The following is a 21,100-nucleotide window of genomic DNA, read 5'->3' as shown; positions in this document are numbered from 1 at the left end:
CGGAAGTAGATGTTCTTACAAAATGAATACGCTTTGAGGTTTGGAACATATGAAATGAAAGGTTAGAGGGCAATCACCGAATGACAAAAAATATGGTCAGTAGCTTCATTTATCTCACTGAATAATAGACTTGCTACAGTTTTTTTCACAGCGATTTGTATTAGGAGTTTATTATATATCTTTCTGTACTTGCTTCTACTCTACTCGACTTCTGTATTATGTTTTCTTACTTCGTATCTACTCCATTTTACACGAATGCGTCCTAAGCTAATTTATTTCCTTCACCCATCTGAGGCCGCAATTTACATTGTAACCAGATGGGCAACACGCTGTTTACCTACTAATCAATGATTGAGCCAAGCTACATAATTTAAGCATCCACGTAGCCTGTAAGATTTCTTCAGATCATGCTTGCTTAAGGCCTTAGCAAGGATGCAGTCAAACCATTGTCTGCGAGACTAATCCAGTTGCTTGAGCAACATGCCCAAACGATATAAAACAACCGATGAGTAAACTAAAAACATGTTTGCGTCACAAGGAGGTTTGATTACGGCTGTCCGGTGGCTGCAATTCGGTCTCCTTTTCCTTTTCCATGTGAGACATTCAAACCTCCCTCTGAAAGCAACCCTAACCCTAGTTTTAATCGGTTCGACGAACGGCGACAAATCCCGCTCCAGACAGGTTTCAGATCGTCACATCCAAACCAGCCCCGGGAGTGGTTATCCCATAAAAAACCCTGATTAAGAAATGGTGGAGCACCTTTCATCCCTACTTCAGGGTTAGATAGAAAACTGAACCTCTCCTGCTCACCGGCCTGATCGCAGGGGCATCGCCATTGTCGCCGACGTAGACGTGGCGATGACCTTTCTTATGGGAATGGCCACATCATTGACCTCATCTCCGCGGAAACTTTCCGGCAGATCGTTTTCTGGGTTTTGGTTCTTGTGCGTGCCGGGGAGGAAAATTCAGAGCGTCCCACCTCCCCTGAAAGTTCCCCCAGCATCTTCTTATCGGGATGCTGCTCGTTGAACCTTGATCTGTTCCCATCCACGGAGTCTCCGATAAATCTCGCGGGATCAGGAAATGGTTAAGTTATGTTACCTGATCAGGACTCGGTTTAGTCTTTAGTGCAGTGAGTAGTAAGCAACATGGGACAAAGTTCACACAAGGAGAGATTATGTCAGCTAACTCATAAATAATATATTGTTAGGTTATTCAGGGGCTGCTGGTACATACATAGAGCTGAAATAGGGAGGAAAAACATGTACAGTTTCATAGTCACATGGCTGTGTGGAGAGGAGCAGCGTTCAGGTTCTTCAGACCTTCAGGCATCAAGAATTTCTGAACATATATGTATCTCCACTGTAATGCTTGGACATTCACTTCATGTTGTTGGCATCGTCATCATCAGCAGCAGCTTCTGTAACGAGAGTTTTCGCATCCGGAGCGGCCGACAGCTTCATCTTGTTCAGTGTTCTGAAGATTTTGGCAACATGTTGGGTGCTTCTTGCAGATGGAAGAGCAGAAAGGGTAACCATGTACAGTTATTCAGACCACAATTAGCTGCATCAGCTCAGCTGTTTGCTCCCATATGAGCTGATCAAGGATCGCTGACCCCATCTCCGCTGCAATGTCGCCACCACCCCTAGCTTGCCAGTTGATGCCACATATATCTCGCTCAACCATCCTGCAGATGATTCGCCAAATGCCGGTCGCATCCGGGGCGATGGCCTCTGCCTTGTTGTTCACCACTCTCCTGTCCCTCCTCTCCTTGTCTGAACATTTCGAGACACGGCAGGAGGGGTTCGCTGCTGCAGGAGGCGGGTCGCCACCGAAATTGTCGGAGTTGGCTTGCAGTAGCTTCCTCCTTGATCTCTGCAGTTGCCTCGCCGCCGGCCGGGTTTCGCCTCCATCTGGTACATGCAGAGACAATGTTGCCTCATCAGTATACATGAACAAACAAACTGATCAACATGTAGTAAGCAGTACACGGCAGTGTTGGGTGAACTGGTTGGTGCATAAAACTCAATAGTAGTGTTTTCAGACACAAATTGATCGATGACCACTCGATTATTGGTGTTTTTCTTTCTTTCCACGGTGTGTCGAAATGATTTTGATGACCAAGTCAAAGTGGTTACTAGCTACAGTATGTGAATCTAGAGGCCTTAGTGATGTGTTGCAACCAGAGAGCTGGTTCCAGATCTTGTGCAGTTAGCAGATGGACAGGGACAGAATGATTAAGGTCCAAGAAGACGAGGTCATAGAAGCTTAGACTAAATCTGGTTAAGACACTGGAATAGATTACTTGCATAACCAAACTTCAGACATGGACCACGAAATTTGTCCCTGTTGCAACTGTTTGTGCACCAAAATGAAGAAGGAATACTTTTCATGGATAGTTCCTTTGTTCAACTTCAGGGTTAATTTTTCGGCTATCTTCTACTAGTAGTACATAAATTATCAGAAACTGCGACTTTTAATTGGTGCCTTATCAGTTAATGAGTGAGGGAAATGGCTTGTCACTGTTAAACTATGGCCTTTTTCTAGTTACCGTGCTAATAATCCAGATGGGCCAGATGGTAATTGAAAATTCAACTCTCTTTTCCTTTTTGCTGAAGGTTGTGTGCATCTAACTGTCCCCCAGTGATGTGTTACAATCTGCACCAGAGCTAGTGCAGTTTACAGAGTCGACGGGGACAAGTGATTAGGGCACAAGAAATAAGTGATCAGTAAATTGGTGAGGAAATGGCCTGTCACTGTTAAACTATGGCCTTTTTCTAGTTACTGTGCTGATAATTCAGACAGTTAACTGTAATTGCAAATTCAACTCTCATTCCTTTTGCTTAAGGTTTCTGTGCATCTAACTCTCCCCAGTGATGCGTTACAATCTGCACCAGAGCTAGTGCAGTTTACAGAGTTGACAGGGACAAGTGATCAGGGCACAAGAAAATAAGTGATCAGTAAATAAGTGAGGAAACGGCCTGTCACTGTTAAACTATGGCCTTTTGCTAGTTGCTGTGCTAATAATTCAGATGGGCACATGATACTTGCAAATTCAACTCTCCTTATCCTTTTCTGAAGGTTTATGTGCATCTAACTGTCCCATAGTGATGTGTTGCAATCTGCACCAGAGCTTGTGGAGTTTGCAGAGGTGACAGGGACAAGTGATTAGGGCACAAGAAGACCAAGTTACAGAAGCTCAGAACACCAGCCAAGACTTTTGAACACCAAGTACTGTACACTTGCTGACTCAGAGAACCAAGCATTATACACAAGGACCACAAACTTGTCCCTGTTGAAACTGTTGATGCCCAAAATTTGAAAGAAATGCTTTTCCAGGAAATCAATTTATAGTTTGTATATAAGCTCTGAGAATTAATCACTTGGTGTTGGTCCCTTGGTTGCAAACAGGCGGGGAAATGAGCTTCTCATGATGTTAGCAGTCCAATCACCTGAACTTTCACGGTGCAACGGAGCAGTATTTGATTCCAGCTGATTTCATGGTGCACTGGAGTAGTAGTATTTGATTCCAGCTGTTTATTTTTACTGAAGTTAGTTCTCTTTTTCTGAAGGTGAATTCCACTCCATTTTTAACTGATCTACAGTATGTTTTTCCCCTCTGAAGGTGATTCTGAATGCCACCCTGATTTTAACTGATCTCTGTCTTTTTAATCTCTGAAGGTGATTTTTTTTCCGAAGGTGAATGCCACTATAATTTTAACTTGTACTGATCTCGCTCAGGTTGTGCCGTGAAGTAAGCAACTGAAGAAGCATTAATGGGCCGGAGGTGACGACGACAAACCTGAGCTAGGCGAGCACGGCTCCAATTCTTCCACTGAGGATGACGAAGTGGTGGTGGTCGTCGACGACTCCTCCTGCCCGTCTCGCGCCTCCAGCACCGACACCGGGCTCGAGTTCTCCAGGCCGCATTCCTCCGCCGCCGCGACCGGCCTCCTGCTCCGGCCAGGCTCCGACTCCGCCTCCTCGTCGCCGCACCGTCGCCGCGGGAGCCTTCTTCGCCCCCGCCTCTGTTTCTTGGCTCCGTCTCCGTCGCCGTCGACCGTCCTCTTGCCGCGCCTGCTCACGGCCGTTTCATCGTCGTCGTCGCTTCTGGGCCACCCCGCCGCGTCGCGGTCGTCGCTGCCGTCGTCGTCCGGGCTGAAGCTGAGGAGCAGGAACTCGTCGTTCTCCCGCCGCAGGTACGTGGGCCTGTCCCGGAACGACGCGGACGTGGTCCTGACCACCCTGCGCCGCGGCGCGTCGCCGCCGAAGCAGCACGGCGTGGGCGAGGACCAGCCCTCGGCCGAGCTCGCCGAGCGGCTCCGGCGCAGCGTCTGCTGCGGGTCGCGCGCCGGCGTCGGCATCGCGTCGAGGCCCATCAGCCTGGCCACAATGCAGGGGCTCCTCGCCGCCGCCGCCCCCTCCTCCTCCTCCTCCTCCTTCCGTAGAGCGGCGGCGTCGGCGTGGACGGTGTTGGCGTTGCCCCCGCCCGCGGCATTGCCGGCGGCGTGCGCGCAGAGGAGGCGGCGCAGGAGGTCGAGCGCGAAGGAGGACTGCGCGAGCTTGGCCATGCGAGCGAGGCACTCCTCACAGTCACAGCTCGAAGCTGCTCGGCATGGAGCCGGGGGAGCGAGGGAGGGAGGGGGAGAGGGGGAGAGGGGGATGTCGGCTCCTGTTTCGAATTGCGGGTGGAGGGAAGGGTTAATGGAAGCTCCCTCCCATGGGCTCAGCGGCATAAATGCTCGGCATTCATCACTCCACTGTTTTACCCCTGCATTTTTACCACTTTTGTGTAACGGGAAAGGTTGCAGTTGCAGGTGTGAAGAAATCGCTACCGCTCCACAGTTTCACCGCCATACTCCACTAGGCCGTGGTAGCTCCAGCTGCCGCTGTCTCATACGGAGTAGTACTAAGGTGTCTGCCATGAGTGAGCTACTAGGCCGTATTGTTTCCTGAATGAATTTTCGAAACGAAAACCAGGCTGAGCATATGCGCTCCCTTCTTTGGTTGCACGCTCAGTGCAACCTTTCGTCGAAGAAGAATGTGGAGCAGTTGGAACCTTTGCTCCACTTTGTTTCGAAAATGTGTGTGTGTCGGCAGTCGGCATGATCGCATAGGCCGGGCATGGATTCTGGGGCTTGTGACGTGAGGGACGGAAGCTCCCCGACTGGGTAATTCGGGCGGTAAACCTACAAATTTTGGAATTTTGAAACGCTACTTAGGGCCTCTTTGATTCATAGAATTACAAAAACACAGGAATAGGGAAAACGTAGGATTGGAATGGCATGTTCATTGGATCTCTATAAGATTTGAGTTTGTTTGATTGTATTACGGGAAAAACAAAGAATTTCTTCCAAGAGGATGGAGTGGATGTTAGAATTCCTGTAAAATGTAGTACAAATGAATCCTTAGGAAAAAATCCTACAGGATTCAATCCTACGAATCAAACGATCAACGTAGGAAAAATTCCTAAGGATTCTAATCCTTCAAAGATCCTATGAAAATCCTTTAAATCAAAGAGACCTTTAGTTGATAGAGGACATAACCGAATTAATTAATAAGCGAGGTTAATTAGGAGGTTTGAGGAGGCAAAAAAGAGCGTACGTACTACGTCCGGACAAGGGAAAGTTGGGGGTAGTGTGTGAAACGGGTTAACGGGGAGCGGCACGAAGCAAGCCGAGGACAGACACGCTGCCGGCGGGCTCGGCGTTTGAAACGGGGAGTACGTATAACGTACAACTAGGCGACAGGGAACGGCAATCGCCTTTGCCTCTGTCGTGCGGGACGGAGGCCGGTTACGGGGTTGACACATGGGCGCGGCCCGGGCCCTGGCGGGCCAGCGCCGGGGCCTCGGGGCCCGGGACCGGCCGGCGTCTTCCGCCCCTTCCGCGCAGCTTCCTGCCGTGCCGCGGCGTGCGAGCGAGACGGGTGGGATTGGATTGGATTGGATTGATGGGGTCAAGTCGCCCAAGGCTGCGGGCGCTGGGCAGTGGCAGTGCGTAGTATAGGTCTGAACAGCGAGCCTGGTTCTACCGCTGACACTGCCAGGTCTATATTAATTACTGCGATCATCGCCTCCGCGTATACAGTGGATTTGGTTTTGATCTTTGGCTTCTCTACCTGTGAAACACTCTCAGTTTGATTTAGGGTTGCGTAGGGCAAAGCCTCCACATATCTCGTATATATACAAGACCAACACTACAGAGTTAGATTACAATACGGCAGGTATAAATCGTTTCCAACACATCCCCTCAATCTGAACTACTACTACATACAAGGTTCAGATTGGACCGGAAACGTTCTAACATCTGTCGTGTGGCCGGTTTAGTAAATACATCAGCCAGTTGGTCATTAGACGAGATAAACCTGACATCTAACACACCAGAAGCAACGCGCTCACTCACAAAGTGAAAATCTATCTCTATGTGCTTGGTTCTTGCATGAAAGACTGGATTTGCTGTCAGGTACGTAGCCCCAAGATTATCACACCATAGAATGGCGGTACGCTGCTTGAAGACCCCAAGCTCCTTGAGTAAGGTCTCCACCCAGATTGCTTCAGCTGCTCCATTAGCTAAAGCTTGTATGATACTTCAAGCCCCAAAAAATACTGGAGAGGACCAAGATCCTTGATGGGAAAACTGTTGGAGAGAGATCTCACCAAACGCTCAACTGCAGCTGGAGTGGAGCCAGCAATAACAATATCATCAACACACACAAGCATGTATATCTGGACGCCATGCGCAACAAAGATGAAGAGAGATACATCCGCCTTGGATGGAACAAAACCAAGCTGAAGAAGTCGAGCACTGAGACGAGCATACCAAGCACGTGGCGACTGTTTGAGACCATAAAGAGCCCGTTGCAACTTGCACACGTGCGAAGGAAACCGAGTATCTTCAAAACCTGGTGGTTGCTGCATATACACAGTCTCGGAAAGAAAGCCATGAAGAAATGCATTACTGACATCAACTTGCCTCAAACTCCATCCTCGTGAAACAACAAGCGAAAGAACCAGACGAATAGTAGTCGGTTTGACAACGGGACTGAAGGTATCACCATAGTCAAGACCTTGCTGTTGAGTAAAACCACGAGCAACGAGGCGAGCCTTGTGCTTGTCAACAGACCCATCAGCATGTTGCTTCGTCTTGAACACCCATTTACTGCCAACAATGTTAACGCCAGGTGGTCGAGGAACCAAAACCCATGTGCCATTTCGACGAAGCGCTGCAAACTCAGCAGCCATAGCATCACGCCACGCCGGCTCACGGAGGGCATCACGATGTGACACCGGTGTCGCAAAGAAAGCACGACGAAGAGGATTATACCGCACCGTCCCATCAGTAAATTCCTTCTCACGACGAGTAGCATCACGGGTACGAGTCACCATTGGGTGAGTGGGCTCGACGGCCAGAGACATAGGCGAGGATGGCGACGGTGCCGAACTTGGCGACGATGGCACAAGAGCCGGTGAAGATGGCTCATGGGCCTACTCATGGGGCGACGAGGCACACGGGGAGCCAGGCGACACTCCAGGCGCTGGCGAGGCCGAGGCGCGGGCGGGCGAGGCCAAGTCACGGGCGAGCGAGGCCGACTCGTGGGCGGGCGAGGCCAAGGTGCTGGCAGGCGAGGCCGACTCGCGGGCAAAGCCAGCCGCATGTGCAAGCGGGGCCCCTGCCTGGGAAGCCTGGCCGCCATGCACATCGTTCTGCATGGCCACGGGTACGTCGAGCGTGGCCGGTCGCGGAGCCTGCACAGAAGAAACGCTGGCTAGGCCAGATGGATTAGTAGCCAAGTAGGTTAAGTCATAACTACGCACATGAGCACTCGTAGCCGGTTCTGTGAATGGAAAAGAAATAGCCTCGTCAAGTGTAGACACATCAACGGTGACGTCGGGAGTAGCAAACGGAAAGACATATTCGTCAAAGATAACGTCACGCGAGATGTATATACGACCCGTAGATCGATCAAGACACTTGTACCCCTTATGCATAGGACTATATCCCAGAAAAACACACATCTTGGACCGAAACTCGAGTTTGTGGGAGTTATACTTCCGCAAACTAGGCCAACAAGCACACCCGAAGGTACGAAGAAAAGTATAGTTGGGTGGAATTTTCAGAAGACGATGAATAGGAGTATCTTGACCAAGTACGGGGGTGGGCATGCGGTTAATGAGGTAACACGCAGTCAGAAAAGCTTCATCCCAATAACGTAAAGGGAGAGACGAGTGAGCCAACAAGGCAAGAGCAGTTTCAACCAAGTGTCGGTGTTTGCGCTCGGCAATGCCGTTCTGTTGGGAGGTGTGAGGGCAAGAGACTCGGTGAGAGATGCCCGTACGAAGAAAATAACGGTGCAACTTATGGTATTCACCCCCCAGTCAGATTGGACAGCTTTAAGCTTAGCATCCAAAAGGCGCTCAACATGTGATTGAAAAGCATAGAACACCTGTTCAACATCAGACTTATGTTTTGGTAGATAGATCCAGCAAAAACGGGAGTAGTCGTCAATAAAACTCACATAATACCTGTACCCCCCAGAGGAAGCACGAGCAGGTCCCCAAACATCAGTATGAACTAATTCAAGAGGCATAGTAGACACACGAGCAGAAGCAGTATAAGAGAGTTGACGACTTTTACCACATTGACAAGCATCACAAACTAAAGCAGAAGTATCTAAGGTTGAACACTCGAGATCATTATTCCTAACAATGGAACTGACGACATTTTTGGATGGATGACCGAGACGCTGATGCCACTGAGATGAGGAGACACGGACGCTGGACGACGCTTGACGCTCGGACAGATGCGAGGCTCGTCCGAGTGGAAGAGGGTAGAGCCCTCCTTTGCTTCTACCTCGAAGAAGAATTCTCCTGGTGGCTTTGTCCTTAACAAGGAAAAAATATTTATGAAAGTCAATGAAGATACGATTATCCGACACAAGACGATAGACTGATAGAAGATGTTGGCTAATATTTGGAACATGTAAAATATTGTTCAGGCGTAGAGAAGAACCGGCTAAGGTCGAGTGCCCAATATGCGAAATAGACAAACCTGAGCCGTTGGCCACCTGAACCTGATCATGGCCGCCGTAGCGTTCGCGAAACTGAAGACGCTCCAGGTCACTAGTCAGGTGATCCGTGGTGCCGGAGTCCAGAACCCAGTGCGTGGAGTTGTTGGAAGAGGTCGATGCATTATATTGCCGAGCGGCCATTGCCGCTGGAGTAGTCTGAATCGAAGCGCTTCTTACAGGTGTCGGCTTCGTGACCCCAATTCTTGCAAATCTGACACCTCGGGCGCCAGCGACGATTGCCGTTGCGACCGTTGCCTCCTCCTCCACCACCGTTGTTACGACAGTTGTCTTGACCGCCATGCTGGTAGCCCTGACCCTGTTGCTGCGGGTAGCCTCCAGCGGGGCGGACGTCGGTGGCACGACCAGTGTCGGGTGCTCGAGGACGGTTGACGGGGGCGGGAGCACCGGACCGTGCCACGGCGTTGGTCGACGAGGTCCACTCCTCATCGTCGGCCTGCTGCGACAGCTGCAGTGCCTCATAGTTGAGAACCATGGAGTAGAAGTCAGTCAGCGCGACCGGAGTGACCACGATGCTGAGCGAAGCCGCGATCGGGTTGAAGGCCTTGCCCAATCCGGTAAGCATGTAGTCGATGATCTCGTCATCAGCGAGGGGGGATCCAGCGGAGGCCATGGCGTCGGCAAGAGCCTTCACCTTGTGCATGTACTCGTTGGCAGTCATGTCGTTCTTCTTCAGCGACTGAATCTGTCGCCGGATGTGCCGAACCCCGGCACGGTTTTGCGCGCTGAACATGGCGTGGATGGAGGTCCACGCGGCAGCAGCGGACTTGCAGCTGATCAGTTGAGACGCAATGTCCTCCGTCATGGAGGAGAGGAGCATCCCGAGGACCTTCTGGTCCTGCGTCCACCACGTTGCATACGCAGGGTTTGCCACAGTGGTGGCGGTATCACCTGCCCCCTGGGAGATGGTTGTGGGCGGAGCAGCGATGGAGCCGTGGAGGTAACCATGGAGAGAGGCACCGGAGAGACGCGTCACGGTAAGGGTGCGCCATAACGGGAAGTTGCCGCGATCCAGACGTACGCCAAGGGAAGGCGCGATGGACGGGACTGGCGCCGTTGCGGCCGGAGGCGTCACAACCGGACCGATAATGGCCAGTTGCATCGCGGATGAAGAGGATCCAGAAGCCATCGAGACCGAGCAGTGACGCGGGACTGAGCGGCGACGCGCGATCGGCCGAACGTGCGACGATGCGTACGAGCGAGAGGCGACGCCCGATCAATTTTAGCAAGCGGCGGCACGAACAAGCGAGCGGCAGCTTTGGCGGCACGAACGAGCGAACGACGGCTTCGACACGAGCGACAGCGTGATTGGAAAAAGAGGCTCTATTACCAAGTTTGATTTAGGGTTGCGTGGGGCAAAGCCTCCACATATCTCGTATATATATAAGACCAACAATACAGAGTTACATTATAATACGGTAGGTATAAACCGTTTCCAACACTCTCGTTGCAGAAATTGAAAACTTTGTATGGAATCATATGCTCTCTCTCTCACTCTCTCTCAATGTGCGATCATGCGGTCCAAGCCCACGGTACATGTCGACCGAGAGGCGCACAAGCAGCCTCGACCCGATAACGTGGACTGCCAAATCGCTCTAGGTTAAGGGTCTCGGGCTGATAACGTGTTTACAAAAGAGAGCAGATGATTGAACGGTTATTTCATTAATTCATTGAAGGTTAGGGCATTTATGTCCTTATTTATTATAAGGCGGTTAGAGCATCTACCGTTCGGACCTGGCAAATTTGATCCTTCAAACGTCCGCGGACCGGTCACATCTTAAATTTACTACTCGGCATATGAGTCTCTCGTATTTCAACCCTAAATCCATACAATCATACAAAAGAAATCCTAAGTACTACATACTACGTACCAACTTAACTAATCTTCGTCTCCCCTCCTAAAAAAAACTAATCTTAGTCGTTGGAGATGTCCACGTCGTCGGTGCCGAGCGCGTAGGAGGGCTACCGCTCGTCCTCCTCCTCGACCTCATCCATGTAGGCGAGCATCACCTCCTGTGCGGTGTGCTCCGCCTCCATCTCCTGCCGCCGACGACGTCTAGCCTTCGCATCTAACTTCGAGCGGAGGGAATCGAGAATGGCCTGCTGTTCCGCCTGCAGACCCGCGTCCTCCACCACCTCCTCCTCCTCCGAATCCACTGCAACCGGAGGTAACCCTATGACGATCCTGGCTTCGCGCCTTGCCCGGATCTGCTCAAGGAGCTGCAGCCGGCGCTCCGGCGTTAGAAATTGGTAGCTCCTCACCCGCCGACATGGGGACGTGGCTACTAGTGGTGGCGGACGGGAGTGGAAAGTGGCGGCGGGGACAGACGGGAGGAGGAAAATATGGAGGGGTAGGGTTTCAGTGCCGACCGTTGGCTTAAATAGCCGGGCTAGGCAGTACGCAGCTCGCCGGAGCGGCACCACGCGGCGAAATCGGCCCGACAAAGGAGACGAGCTTCAGACTGCCGGGTTGCGAACTGTTTTCGTATGGAACCCCAACGCCAGTCTGACGTGGCGGACGCGCCCGGGCGTCCCCATATTTGGGCTGGATATGAGGGGTGCCGGTCTGCCCGGGCGTTCGAGGCTCTTTGGGGCGCCCGTCAGGGTCAAATTTCGTGATCGGTCAGTGACCGGACAGCCCGCCCAAACGTTTGAGGCGGGTTTAAGACGCCCAGCTGTAGATGATCTTACAAAGAAGGAATTGCCAAAACATGCCCACCGACATAGCATGGATTAACATTTAATTAATCTAAATAATTCGTAACCTTATGGCTGACGACTACGGTGGTCTATGAAAAATCTTGGGAAGTGTTCCATCTCTTTGTATCTAGTGGTTGAGTTTGTCGGCTTGATGCAAATTATGGATGCCGACTTGACACAGAGTGATGGTTGTGAAAACAGCGGCGGTTGCATTCGGGATCGTGAAAAAATGGCGGCGAGAACATTTAAGTGACTTAGACGGTGGTGTTATTCGAGCCCCCCATCGCGAGCTCTAAGGTGAAAGCCTAGATTTAGCACGAGCCGGTTATATCTAGCAGTGGTGAAGTATTTTTAGACAGTTATCTTGTTGAAGGCCTTGGATTGATTCTTGATGGTGAAAAATCTAGATTCTCACTTTGTTGGTTGGGTCCGGTGAAAACAACGCTTAAGTATTACTCTGTTGTTGAAGGCGTTGTTGTTGAAAAACCTTATTATCCGTAATTTGTCGATCATGGTTCTGATCACTTTGGATTTTCTTTTTCACTTGCCTACGCATAGCTGGTTTTAAATGACTTTACTATTTGTTGTCGTGTTTTTTTTCTATGTTGATGTCAGTTATGTACATTCTAAGTTTTAACTATGCAGAGACCAGATGTATCTTTTGAATTTGTATCAACCTAATGCTTATTTTTTAGCCAATAAAATTCACCTTTTGTCCAAAAATACCCAGTGCACGAGGAATATGCTATTTGGCGCTTAAGGCGCAAGCTCGACTTTAAGGCCTTTGTTCCTTTTTCCATTAATTCATTTATGATCGAATGAAAAAAGCTCTAGCGCCCCACATGATTTTTCTTATGTTAGATGAGAAACCCATAATGTATAGCGATTCCAATAAGCCTTTAAGGCGGGCCTTAGTCAAAAAAATTGTCGAGTAGCACCGAATTTTGTCCAACCAACCATTTTCTTTTGTACTCTTTCCATAAAAAAATATAAGATCATTTAGATCACCATTTTAGTGATTTAAACCTCTTAAATTTCTTTACAAAGGGGTGTTTTCCTATTTCTTCCTAAGGCTAACAAGAGCGACTTAATGGATTGTTTAGACCTTAGAGGTAACCTCTAAGGTTAGAGGAGATGCTACCTTTCTTTTTGTTAAAGGCAGATGGTATAATGTAGAGAGAGAGAGAGAGAGAGAGAGAGAGAGAGAGAGAGAGCTTAGGGGTAGTAAAAAAGCATACATTGTGGTTGCTTTAAGACCTTGTATAATGAGAGGTGCTTAGAGAGGTGTTTAGAAAAATAAACCGAGTTTTCCTGAAGCACCGGTGCCTATTTCTACAGGAGAGACACTTAGTTAAGCGTCTACCCTATACAAATAAGCACCGGTGCTTAAAAAAGTCTGATTTATTTCTCTAAGCACCTCTCATTGTATAAGGCTTAAGGTGTTGGGCGTGTCTATACATTGCTTACTGGAGCGCTCGCCTCCTGTTGATCTTATACGGACAACCCACTGGGCTTGTCTTTCGCGTGTAGTTTTTTCTTTTCCTTTTCTGTTTCCTTAACTTATTTATATTCTTATCATATACTCATGAAAGGTATATATCCGCAAGAACAAATTACTATATTTTAGTTTAATAAATGATTATCACACATTTAAAATTGATTGTGGCATGTAAGAATTTATTTGCATGTTCCAGAAACAAAACTCCATACAGTTCAAATAAATGATCATGATATTTTTTTTATAAAAATCATATATATCAAAACTATGTTAATGTAATTTAAAAAATCATGAAAATGATATAAGAAATTCCTCATAATTTGTAAAAAAAGTTCATACTATTACAAGAAAATCTTCATAACATTTAGTAAATATGTTCATAATAGTTTCAAAAAAATCATCACATATTTAAAAAAAAAATAGATGCCAGTCAAAAAAATGTTCCTGACTTATGGTGTTAAACATATGATCATGATATTTTTAAAAAAATCAGCATGTGTTAATAATGTTCGCCTTGTATTTTAAACATGTTTAACAAGCATTCGGAAAATATTTAACATATATTTGTAAAGTGTTCAATGTGTATCTGGAAAATATTGCACGGTTGTTAGAAAAATATTCAGCATGTGTTTTCGAAATTGGGAAAAATAAAAAAGATAACCGAGAGGAAATAAGAAAATGAAAAAACAAACAAGAAAATATACCAAAAGACAATGAATAAACCAATAAATAGAAAAAATATAAAAATTTAAGACCGGACGGAACATTTTGAAACAGGACGGAAGGTTCCCAAAACCGATGCTAACTATATATATATATAACGTTCATAAAACATATTTTGGGCCAGCCCAGACAGAGGCGCATGTAGTAAACGAGCCATTTGTGCATTTCGGGAGCTCTTAATCGGCGAAATCACTAATTATAGAGTACTTGTTGCAAAGAACACTCCACTTTCCTAGGTCGCGACAAGTGGCGCATATGCAGCGCGCCACTTGTCGCAACCTAGGAGTTTTTCCTTTTTTCGTAGATCCGTTTATTCAAAATGTTTTATCTCTTAAAACATGCGTCCAAATCTCGAACCGTTTTCACCATTGGATTCCTCGCGTCGAGATCTTCAAAACTAGATCCCATGTTGATAGATTTTGATGAACTTTTTTCATGAAAAAAACCGGACGAAAAAATCGAACCGGGAGCACGGTTTTTTTCCTTTTCCGGAAAATGCACGCCCGTGCCTCTTGCGAAATCACAATCGTGACTCTCGTGAAAGCAAAACTGTGACTCTCGTGGAAGGAAAAAAACAGAAAACACATTTTTTTTTTCGTTTCCGAGAGGCACGGCCGTGACTCTCGCGAAAGTAAAACCGTGACTCTCGCGAAAGAAAAAAACAGAAAACGCGTATTCTTTTCCCTTTCCTGGAGGTACGGTCATGACTTTCGCGAAAGCACAACCGTGCCTCACGCGGAAGCAAAACCGTAACTCTCACGAAAGACAAAAAAACAGAAAACGCGTTTTGTTTTTCCCTTTCCTAGAGGCACGGTCGTGACTTTCGCGAAAGCACAACCGTGCCTCTCGCGGAAGCAAAACCGTGACTCTCATGAAAGAAAAAAAAACAGAAAACGCGTTTTGTTTTTCCCTTTTCCGAGAGGCACGACTGTGACTCTCGCAAAAGCACAAACGTGCCTCTCACGGAAGCAAAACCGTGACTCGTGAAAGAAAAAAAAAACAGAAAACGTGTTTTTTTTCGTTTCCAAAAGGCACGACCGTGACTCTTGCTAAAGCACAACCGTGCCTCTCGCGGAAGAAAAATCGTGACTTTCGCGAAAGGAAAATAAAAAAACGCGTTGTTTTCATGCAAAAAGATTTTTTTTTTCAAATTTTTTCTGATCGAAAAGCTAAGAAAGACCGGGGGGAAACCAAAACGTCGAAAAACCCCAAAAAAACCGTTTTAAAAAGCCGAAAACGCGTGCGAAAAAAAAAACAAAATCCGAAGGAAACATCCAGAGCGCGACACATGGCGAATGACTGAGAGCGCGCCAAGTGGCGCTGATCGTTGCGAGGCTCCCGAAGGAGCGCTCGTTAACTAGTTGCTCCCCCTAATCGGCGTTCTAAGCGCCGGTTGGGGCTACTGGTGCCTGTTAGCGATGTGCAGTGGGCCGCCCAGTAATCTGCTAAAAAAGAAAACATGAAGAAAAAAAAGAAAATCAATAATAATCAAAATTTGAGATCACTGGGATTCAAACTTGGGACTACGACGCTCAATGCCTTACACATTAACCACTCAACCAAATTAGTCTTGTTGTCTACTATCGGAAAACAGTTAATATTTCATTTAGTAAAATGTTAATGAATACTCAATATAAATTATCGGAAAAAGCAAACGTAAATTTGGAAAAAAAATCATTGATTTTGAAAAAAGTTCCTCAATTTTTGAGAAATATATATATTTTAAAATACCATCAATTTTTAAAAATGTTCATCAATTTTGAAAAAAGTTCACAAAGTTTGAAAAGATCAGCAATTTTGAAAAAATTTCATCAGTTTTGAATTTTTTTCATCAAAACTCTAAAAGTTCATCGATTTTGAAAAAAAACATCGAATTGGGAACAAAGTTGATTGATTTTGAAGAAATAATCATCAAATTTTAAAAAAGGTTCATTGATTCTGAAAAAAATGCATTGAATTTGAGAAAGTTCAAGAATCTTAAAAAAATCAAAAAGGAAAATAATTAAAAACTGAAAAAAGTAAAAAGAAATAATCAAACTAAATCGGATGCAGAAAACCAGGAGCATGCCGCGAACTGAAAAATAATAAAAGGGAGAAAAAGAAGAGAGAAGTCATCAGCGTGAATGTCCGAGTGGTTCACGCTATTTATACTTGAGGAGGAGATCGCGACGCCTTTTTTTTGCAGTTTAGCAAAAAAATGAAAAAAAAGTCAAGATGGGCCGTCGCAACGAGACGGCGTGGGTACACCCGTTTGAGAAGTTAAGTAAAACGGACGCGTGAAGCGCCAAATAGGTAATGCCGTGCATCTCATATTAAGCATAAGAGGTCATGCACCGCCCACCCACCCACTACCATGTCATGTAAAGTGGGCCGGCCCACGTTTCCTCTCACTAGTTTTGAGATCCCAAGGGAGGCTACGATGAGACCTATAACACAGTTAAACCGGGACTAGTTATGGTGTCCGAGCTGATCGATCCCCTGAATACAACGTGGAAGAAGGAAGTGTTAAATGGGCATATGATGCTCTAAAGGCTGGAATGTAGCACAACACATGTATTGCTGGCTGATGCTACCTTGCGTGTAACAACACTGGTTAGGTGTTGCTGCTTGTTTAGGGACCAACTAGTTAATAAGCGCTCCTTCGAAAGCCTCGCAACGATCAGCGTCACTTAGCGCGCTCTCACCCATTCGCCATGTATCGCGCTCTGGGCGCTACTTCCGGATTTTTTTTCCGCATCCGTTTTCGGCTTTTTAAACGATTTGTTTTCAGTTTTTTTGACGTTTTCATTTTTCACCGGTCCTCCTTAGCTTTTCAATAAAAAAAATTTAAAAAATATTTTGCGTGAAAAAACACGTTTTTTTTCTTTCATGAGAGTCACGGTTTTGCTTCCACGGGAGGTACGATTTTGCTTTCGCGAGAGTCACGGCCGTGCCTCACGAAAACGGAAAAATGCGTTTTTTTCTTTTTCTTTCGCGAGAGTCACGATTTTGCTTCCGCGAGAGGCACCGGTGTGCTTTCGTGAGAGTCACGGTCGTGCCTCTCGAAAACGAAAAAAACGCGTTTTTGTTTTTTTTCGCGAGAGACACGGTTTTGCTTTCGCGAGAGTCACGACCGTGCCTCTCAGAAAGGGGAAAAATGCGTTTTCTATTTTTTTCCTTTCGCGAGAGTTACGGTTTTGCTTCCGCAAGAGTCACGGTTTTGCTTCCGCAAGAGTCACAGTTGTGCTTTCACGAGAGTCACGGCCGTATTCCTCGGAAACGAAAAAAAACACATTTTCTCTTTTTTTCTTCCGCGAGTCACGGTTTTGCTTCCGCGAGAGGCACGGTTGTGATTTCGTAAGATGTACGGGCGTGTCTTTTTCGAAAAGGGAAAAACACGTGCTCCTGGTTCGGTTTTTTCATCCGGTTTTTTCATAAAAAAAATTTCGTCAAAACCTATCAACATGGAATCTAATTTTGAAGATCTCAACGCGAATAATCCAATAGTGAAAGCGGTTCGAGATTTGGACACACGGTTTGAGAGATAACACGTTTTGAATAAACGGATCTACGAAAAAAGAGAAATCTCCCAGGTTGCGACAAGTGGCGGCGCGCCACTTGTCATAACTAGGGGAATTGGAGTGATCTTTGCAACGAGTACTTATTAATTAGTGATTTCGGCTTGTTTAGTCCGGGAACGTATCTAGTGCAGGGGCCAATTGATGCTACCGGTGCACCGGACCCCGTTGTATATTAAAATTGTTCAATTAGGAAAAAACTTAGTGTATTGCACAACATGAATGTATGTTGTCACAAAAATTCAAATGAAAATTTGAAACATTGCTCGAGATACAAAAATGATAAATTTGACATCAATGTGCTAATGGGCCAAAGCTGAAGCCCAACTTGTGTTTGTACTATTAAGTTTTAATTTGCTATTTTTGTATCTTGAGCAATGTTTGAATTTTGATTTGATTTCTTGTGACAATATACATTGATGTTGTTTCAATTAAAAAATCATATTTTTTTGGATATTTTTGAATGTGCAACGAGGGATTGGTGCACCGGTAGCACTAATTGCCCGGATGCACCAGGCATCCCCTTTTTGGTCCCACCTTGCCTAGCTAGGAGCATATCAGGCGGAGCTTGGGCCGACTGAGTTCATCTGTTGGGCCCAAGGCACGCTGTGTCTGCAGACTGCAACCCACGTGACTTTGGGAAGGATGTTAACACTCCACTGATGTGAGAACACCCTAAAAAACCGTGCTCTAAGAACAAGTCACATTCTCGGATCTAGAAGCCTATCAAGATCAAGTCGTCGCAGACTTAAAGGCGTGTTGGGTATTTCGTATTGCAACTGGCTCGCACCCATCATGCAATTATATCGTTGTTTGGTATGTTGCATGTCTAGTTGGGCCTGGCCCAGCGGATGCAAAAAGGACCTCCCAGCCAGGCTGAGCGGAAACACAAGTTTCAGTTGTTTCCGCGAGCCAGCACCCGCGTGTGCACCCACGCGAGCATGAGGACTAGGGTTTCCTTCCCAGTCGATTCACACACTCATTTGCGCCGCTCTCCTTACTCGGCTCCTCTCTCCTGCGACAGTGACCTCGGCGAGGGGCCGAAGCGATCCGATTGTCGTGTGTCGCCTCCTTCTTCTTCAGTGAGTGCCCTGGATCTTCTCTTTTGCACCGGATTTGCGTGTCTTACTGTCTTCTCCTTGATTTTTTGGTTTTAGCCGCCCTCGATTTGACGCGCATTGGTTTGTTCTGACTGTATGCCTGTGGGGGTATAGAATGGTGGCGCGATTTCGCGGAGTGGCTCGGATTTACGAGATTTTTGAGTCTGATACAACTCCTAGGCGGAATTGGGATCTAGGAGGGGAAGGACGTAGTAGTATTGGTGGGAGATCTCTATGGGTGAAGCCGTGTCGAATCAGTTCCGCTTGGGCCGAATTGGTGTCGTTTATCCAATTTGATTGAGAATCCAAGATGATGTCGGTAGATGGTTTGGATTAATCCGCCGTTTGGAAATGCGTAGTTTGTGATGTCATGCTTTGCAAGCGCGGCGGGCAGGGAATCACACTGGTGATACTGTGTTGGAGCCAGTTGCTACTTCTTGAGCTTGTGTTGGTTTTTTCCTTGAAGAGGAAAGGGCGATGCAGCAAAGTAGCGATAAGTATTTCCCTTAGTTAATAACCAAGGTATCAATCTAGTAGGAGAAACACGCAAGTCCCAATAGATGCACCTACACAAACAATCAAACACTTGCACCCAATGCGAAGACTCATATTAATCTCCAGGTGTTGCTACCACTACTGTTGCTGCTACCACTATTATCAAAGCTATCATATTACCGTGCTACTGATCACTTTGCTGTAGATAATTAATCTCCAGGTGTGATCAAATTGATAACTCATTTCCTAATACTTGTAAATATTCTTTGGCTCCCCTTGTGTCGAATCTATAAATTTGGGTTGAATACTCTACCCTCGAAAACTGTTGCGATCCCCTATACTTGTGGGTTATCAGTGTACAACAAGGATGATTGTTCAAACTAAAAAGTAAAGACTCATATCATACAAGACGCTCCAAACAAAACACATATCATGTGGTGAATAAAATATAGCCTCAAGTAAATTTACCGATAGACGAATACGAAAGAGGGGATGCCATCCGGGGCATTCCCAAGCTTAGGCTCTTGGTTGTCCTTGAATGTTACCTTGGGGTGCCTTGGGCATCCCCAAGCTTAGACTCTTGCCACTCCTTATTCCATAGTCCATCAAATCTTTACCCAAAACTTGAAAACTTCACAACACAAAACTCAACAGAAAACTCATGAGATCCGTTAGTTTAAGAAAATAAATTACCACTTTTGGTATTGTTGTGAACTCATTCTTTATTTATATTGGTGTAATATCTACTGTATTCTAACTTCTCCATGGTTCACCCCCCCCCCCGATACTAACCATAGGTTCATCAAAATAAGCAAGCAACACATAGAAAACAGAATCTGTCAAAAACAGAACAGCCTGTAGTAATCTGTAACTTAGAGTACTTCTATATCTCCAAAAATTCTGAAAAATTAGGACAACTGAGGAAATTTGTGTATCAATCTTATGCAAAAAGAATCAGTATTTTATCACGCTTATGTTAAAAATGGAAATTATTTTACTGGGCACAGAAGTTTCTATTTTTCACCAAGATCAAATCAACTATCACCGTAAGCCATCCCAAAGGTCTTACTTGGCTCAAACACTAATTAAAACATTAAAACACATCTAACCATAGGCTAGATGAAAAATTTATTGAAAAATAGAACCAAAAAAGTAAGAACAAAAATAAAATTGGCTTGCCTCCCAATAAGCGTATTGCTTAACGCCCTTAGCTATGCATAAAAACATAGATCTAGGTATTGTCATCTTTGGTATGCAATCCATAAGTAGCTCTCATAATAGATTCATATGGCAATGTAATTATCTTTCTAGGAAAGTGTTTGTCGGTGTCAAAACCGGCGGATCTCGGGTAGGGGGTCCCGAACTGTGCGTCTAGGCCGGATGGTAACAGGAGGCAGGGGACACAATGTTTTACCCAGGTTCGGGCCCTCTCGATGGAGGTAAAACCCTACGTCCTGCTTGATCAATGTTGATGATATGGGTAGTACAAGAGTAGATCTACCACGAGATCGAAGAGGCTAAACCCTAGAAGCTAGCCTATGGTATGATTATTGTTGTGTATGTTGTCCTACGGACTAAAACCCTCCGGTTTATATAGACACCGGAGAGGGTTAGGGTTACACAAAGTCAGTTACAATGGTAGGCGATCTACATATCTGTATCGCCAAGCTTGCCTTCCATGCCAAGGAAAGTCCCTTCCGGACACGGGACGAAGTCTTCAATCTTGTATCTTCATAGTCCAGGAGTCCGGCTGAAGGTATAGTCCGGCCATCCGGACACCCCCTAATCCAGGACTCCCTCAGTAGCCCCTGAACCAGGCTTCAATGACGACGAGTCCGGCGCGTAGATTGTCTTCGGCATTGCAATGCGGGTTCCTCCTCCAAGTACTTCATAGAAGATTTTGAACTCAAAGATAGTGTCCGGCTCTGCAAAATAAGTTT

The 21,100-nt window shown here is 46.5% G+C and overlaps 1 protein-coding gene across 1 annotated transcript; it reads right to left on the bottom strand.

The window, feature by feature from the left end:
• Nucleotides 1–1,180: 1,180 nt before the first annotated feature.
• On the bottom strand, nt 1,181–4,854 carry LOC123189467 (uncharacterized). Its single transcript, XM_044601895.1, has 2 exons — nt 3,803–4,854; nt 1,181–1,913 (listed from the first exon to the last, which is right to left on the bottom strand). Exons 1-2 carry the CDS (start codon nt 4,734–4,736, stop codon nt 1,549–1,551), a joined length of 1,299 nt encoding a protein of 432 aa, XP_044457830.1. The 5' UTR covers nt 4,737–4,854; the 3' UTR covers nt 1,181–1,548.
• Nucleotides 4,855–21,100: the final 16,246 nt, after the last annotated feature.

The sequence above is a fragment of the Triticum aestivum genome, chromosome 1A, assembly GCF_018294505.1.
Source record: "Triticum aestivum cultivar Chinese Spring chromosome 1A, IWGSC CS RefSeq v2.1, whole genome shotgun sequence".
Taxonomy (NCBI): Eukaryota; Viridiplantae; Streptophyta; class Magnoliopsida; order Poales; family Poaceae; genus Triticum; species Triticum aestivum.
This window is presented reverse-complemented; position numbering and strand designations above follow the sequence as displayed.

Bases quoted from the DNA above. Each gene is read 5' to 3' on its own strand.
- LOC123189467 (XM_044601895.1), bottom strand. From the start codon at position 4,736: ATGCCGCTGAGCCCATGGGAGGGAGCTTCCATTAACCCTTCCCTCCAC. The intron at 1,914-3,802 runs GTTTGTCGTCGT...TGCATGTACCAG, and splicing joins GCCGTGCTCGCCTAGCTCAG to ATGGAGGCGAAACCCGGCCG.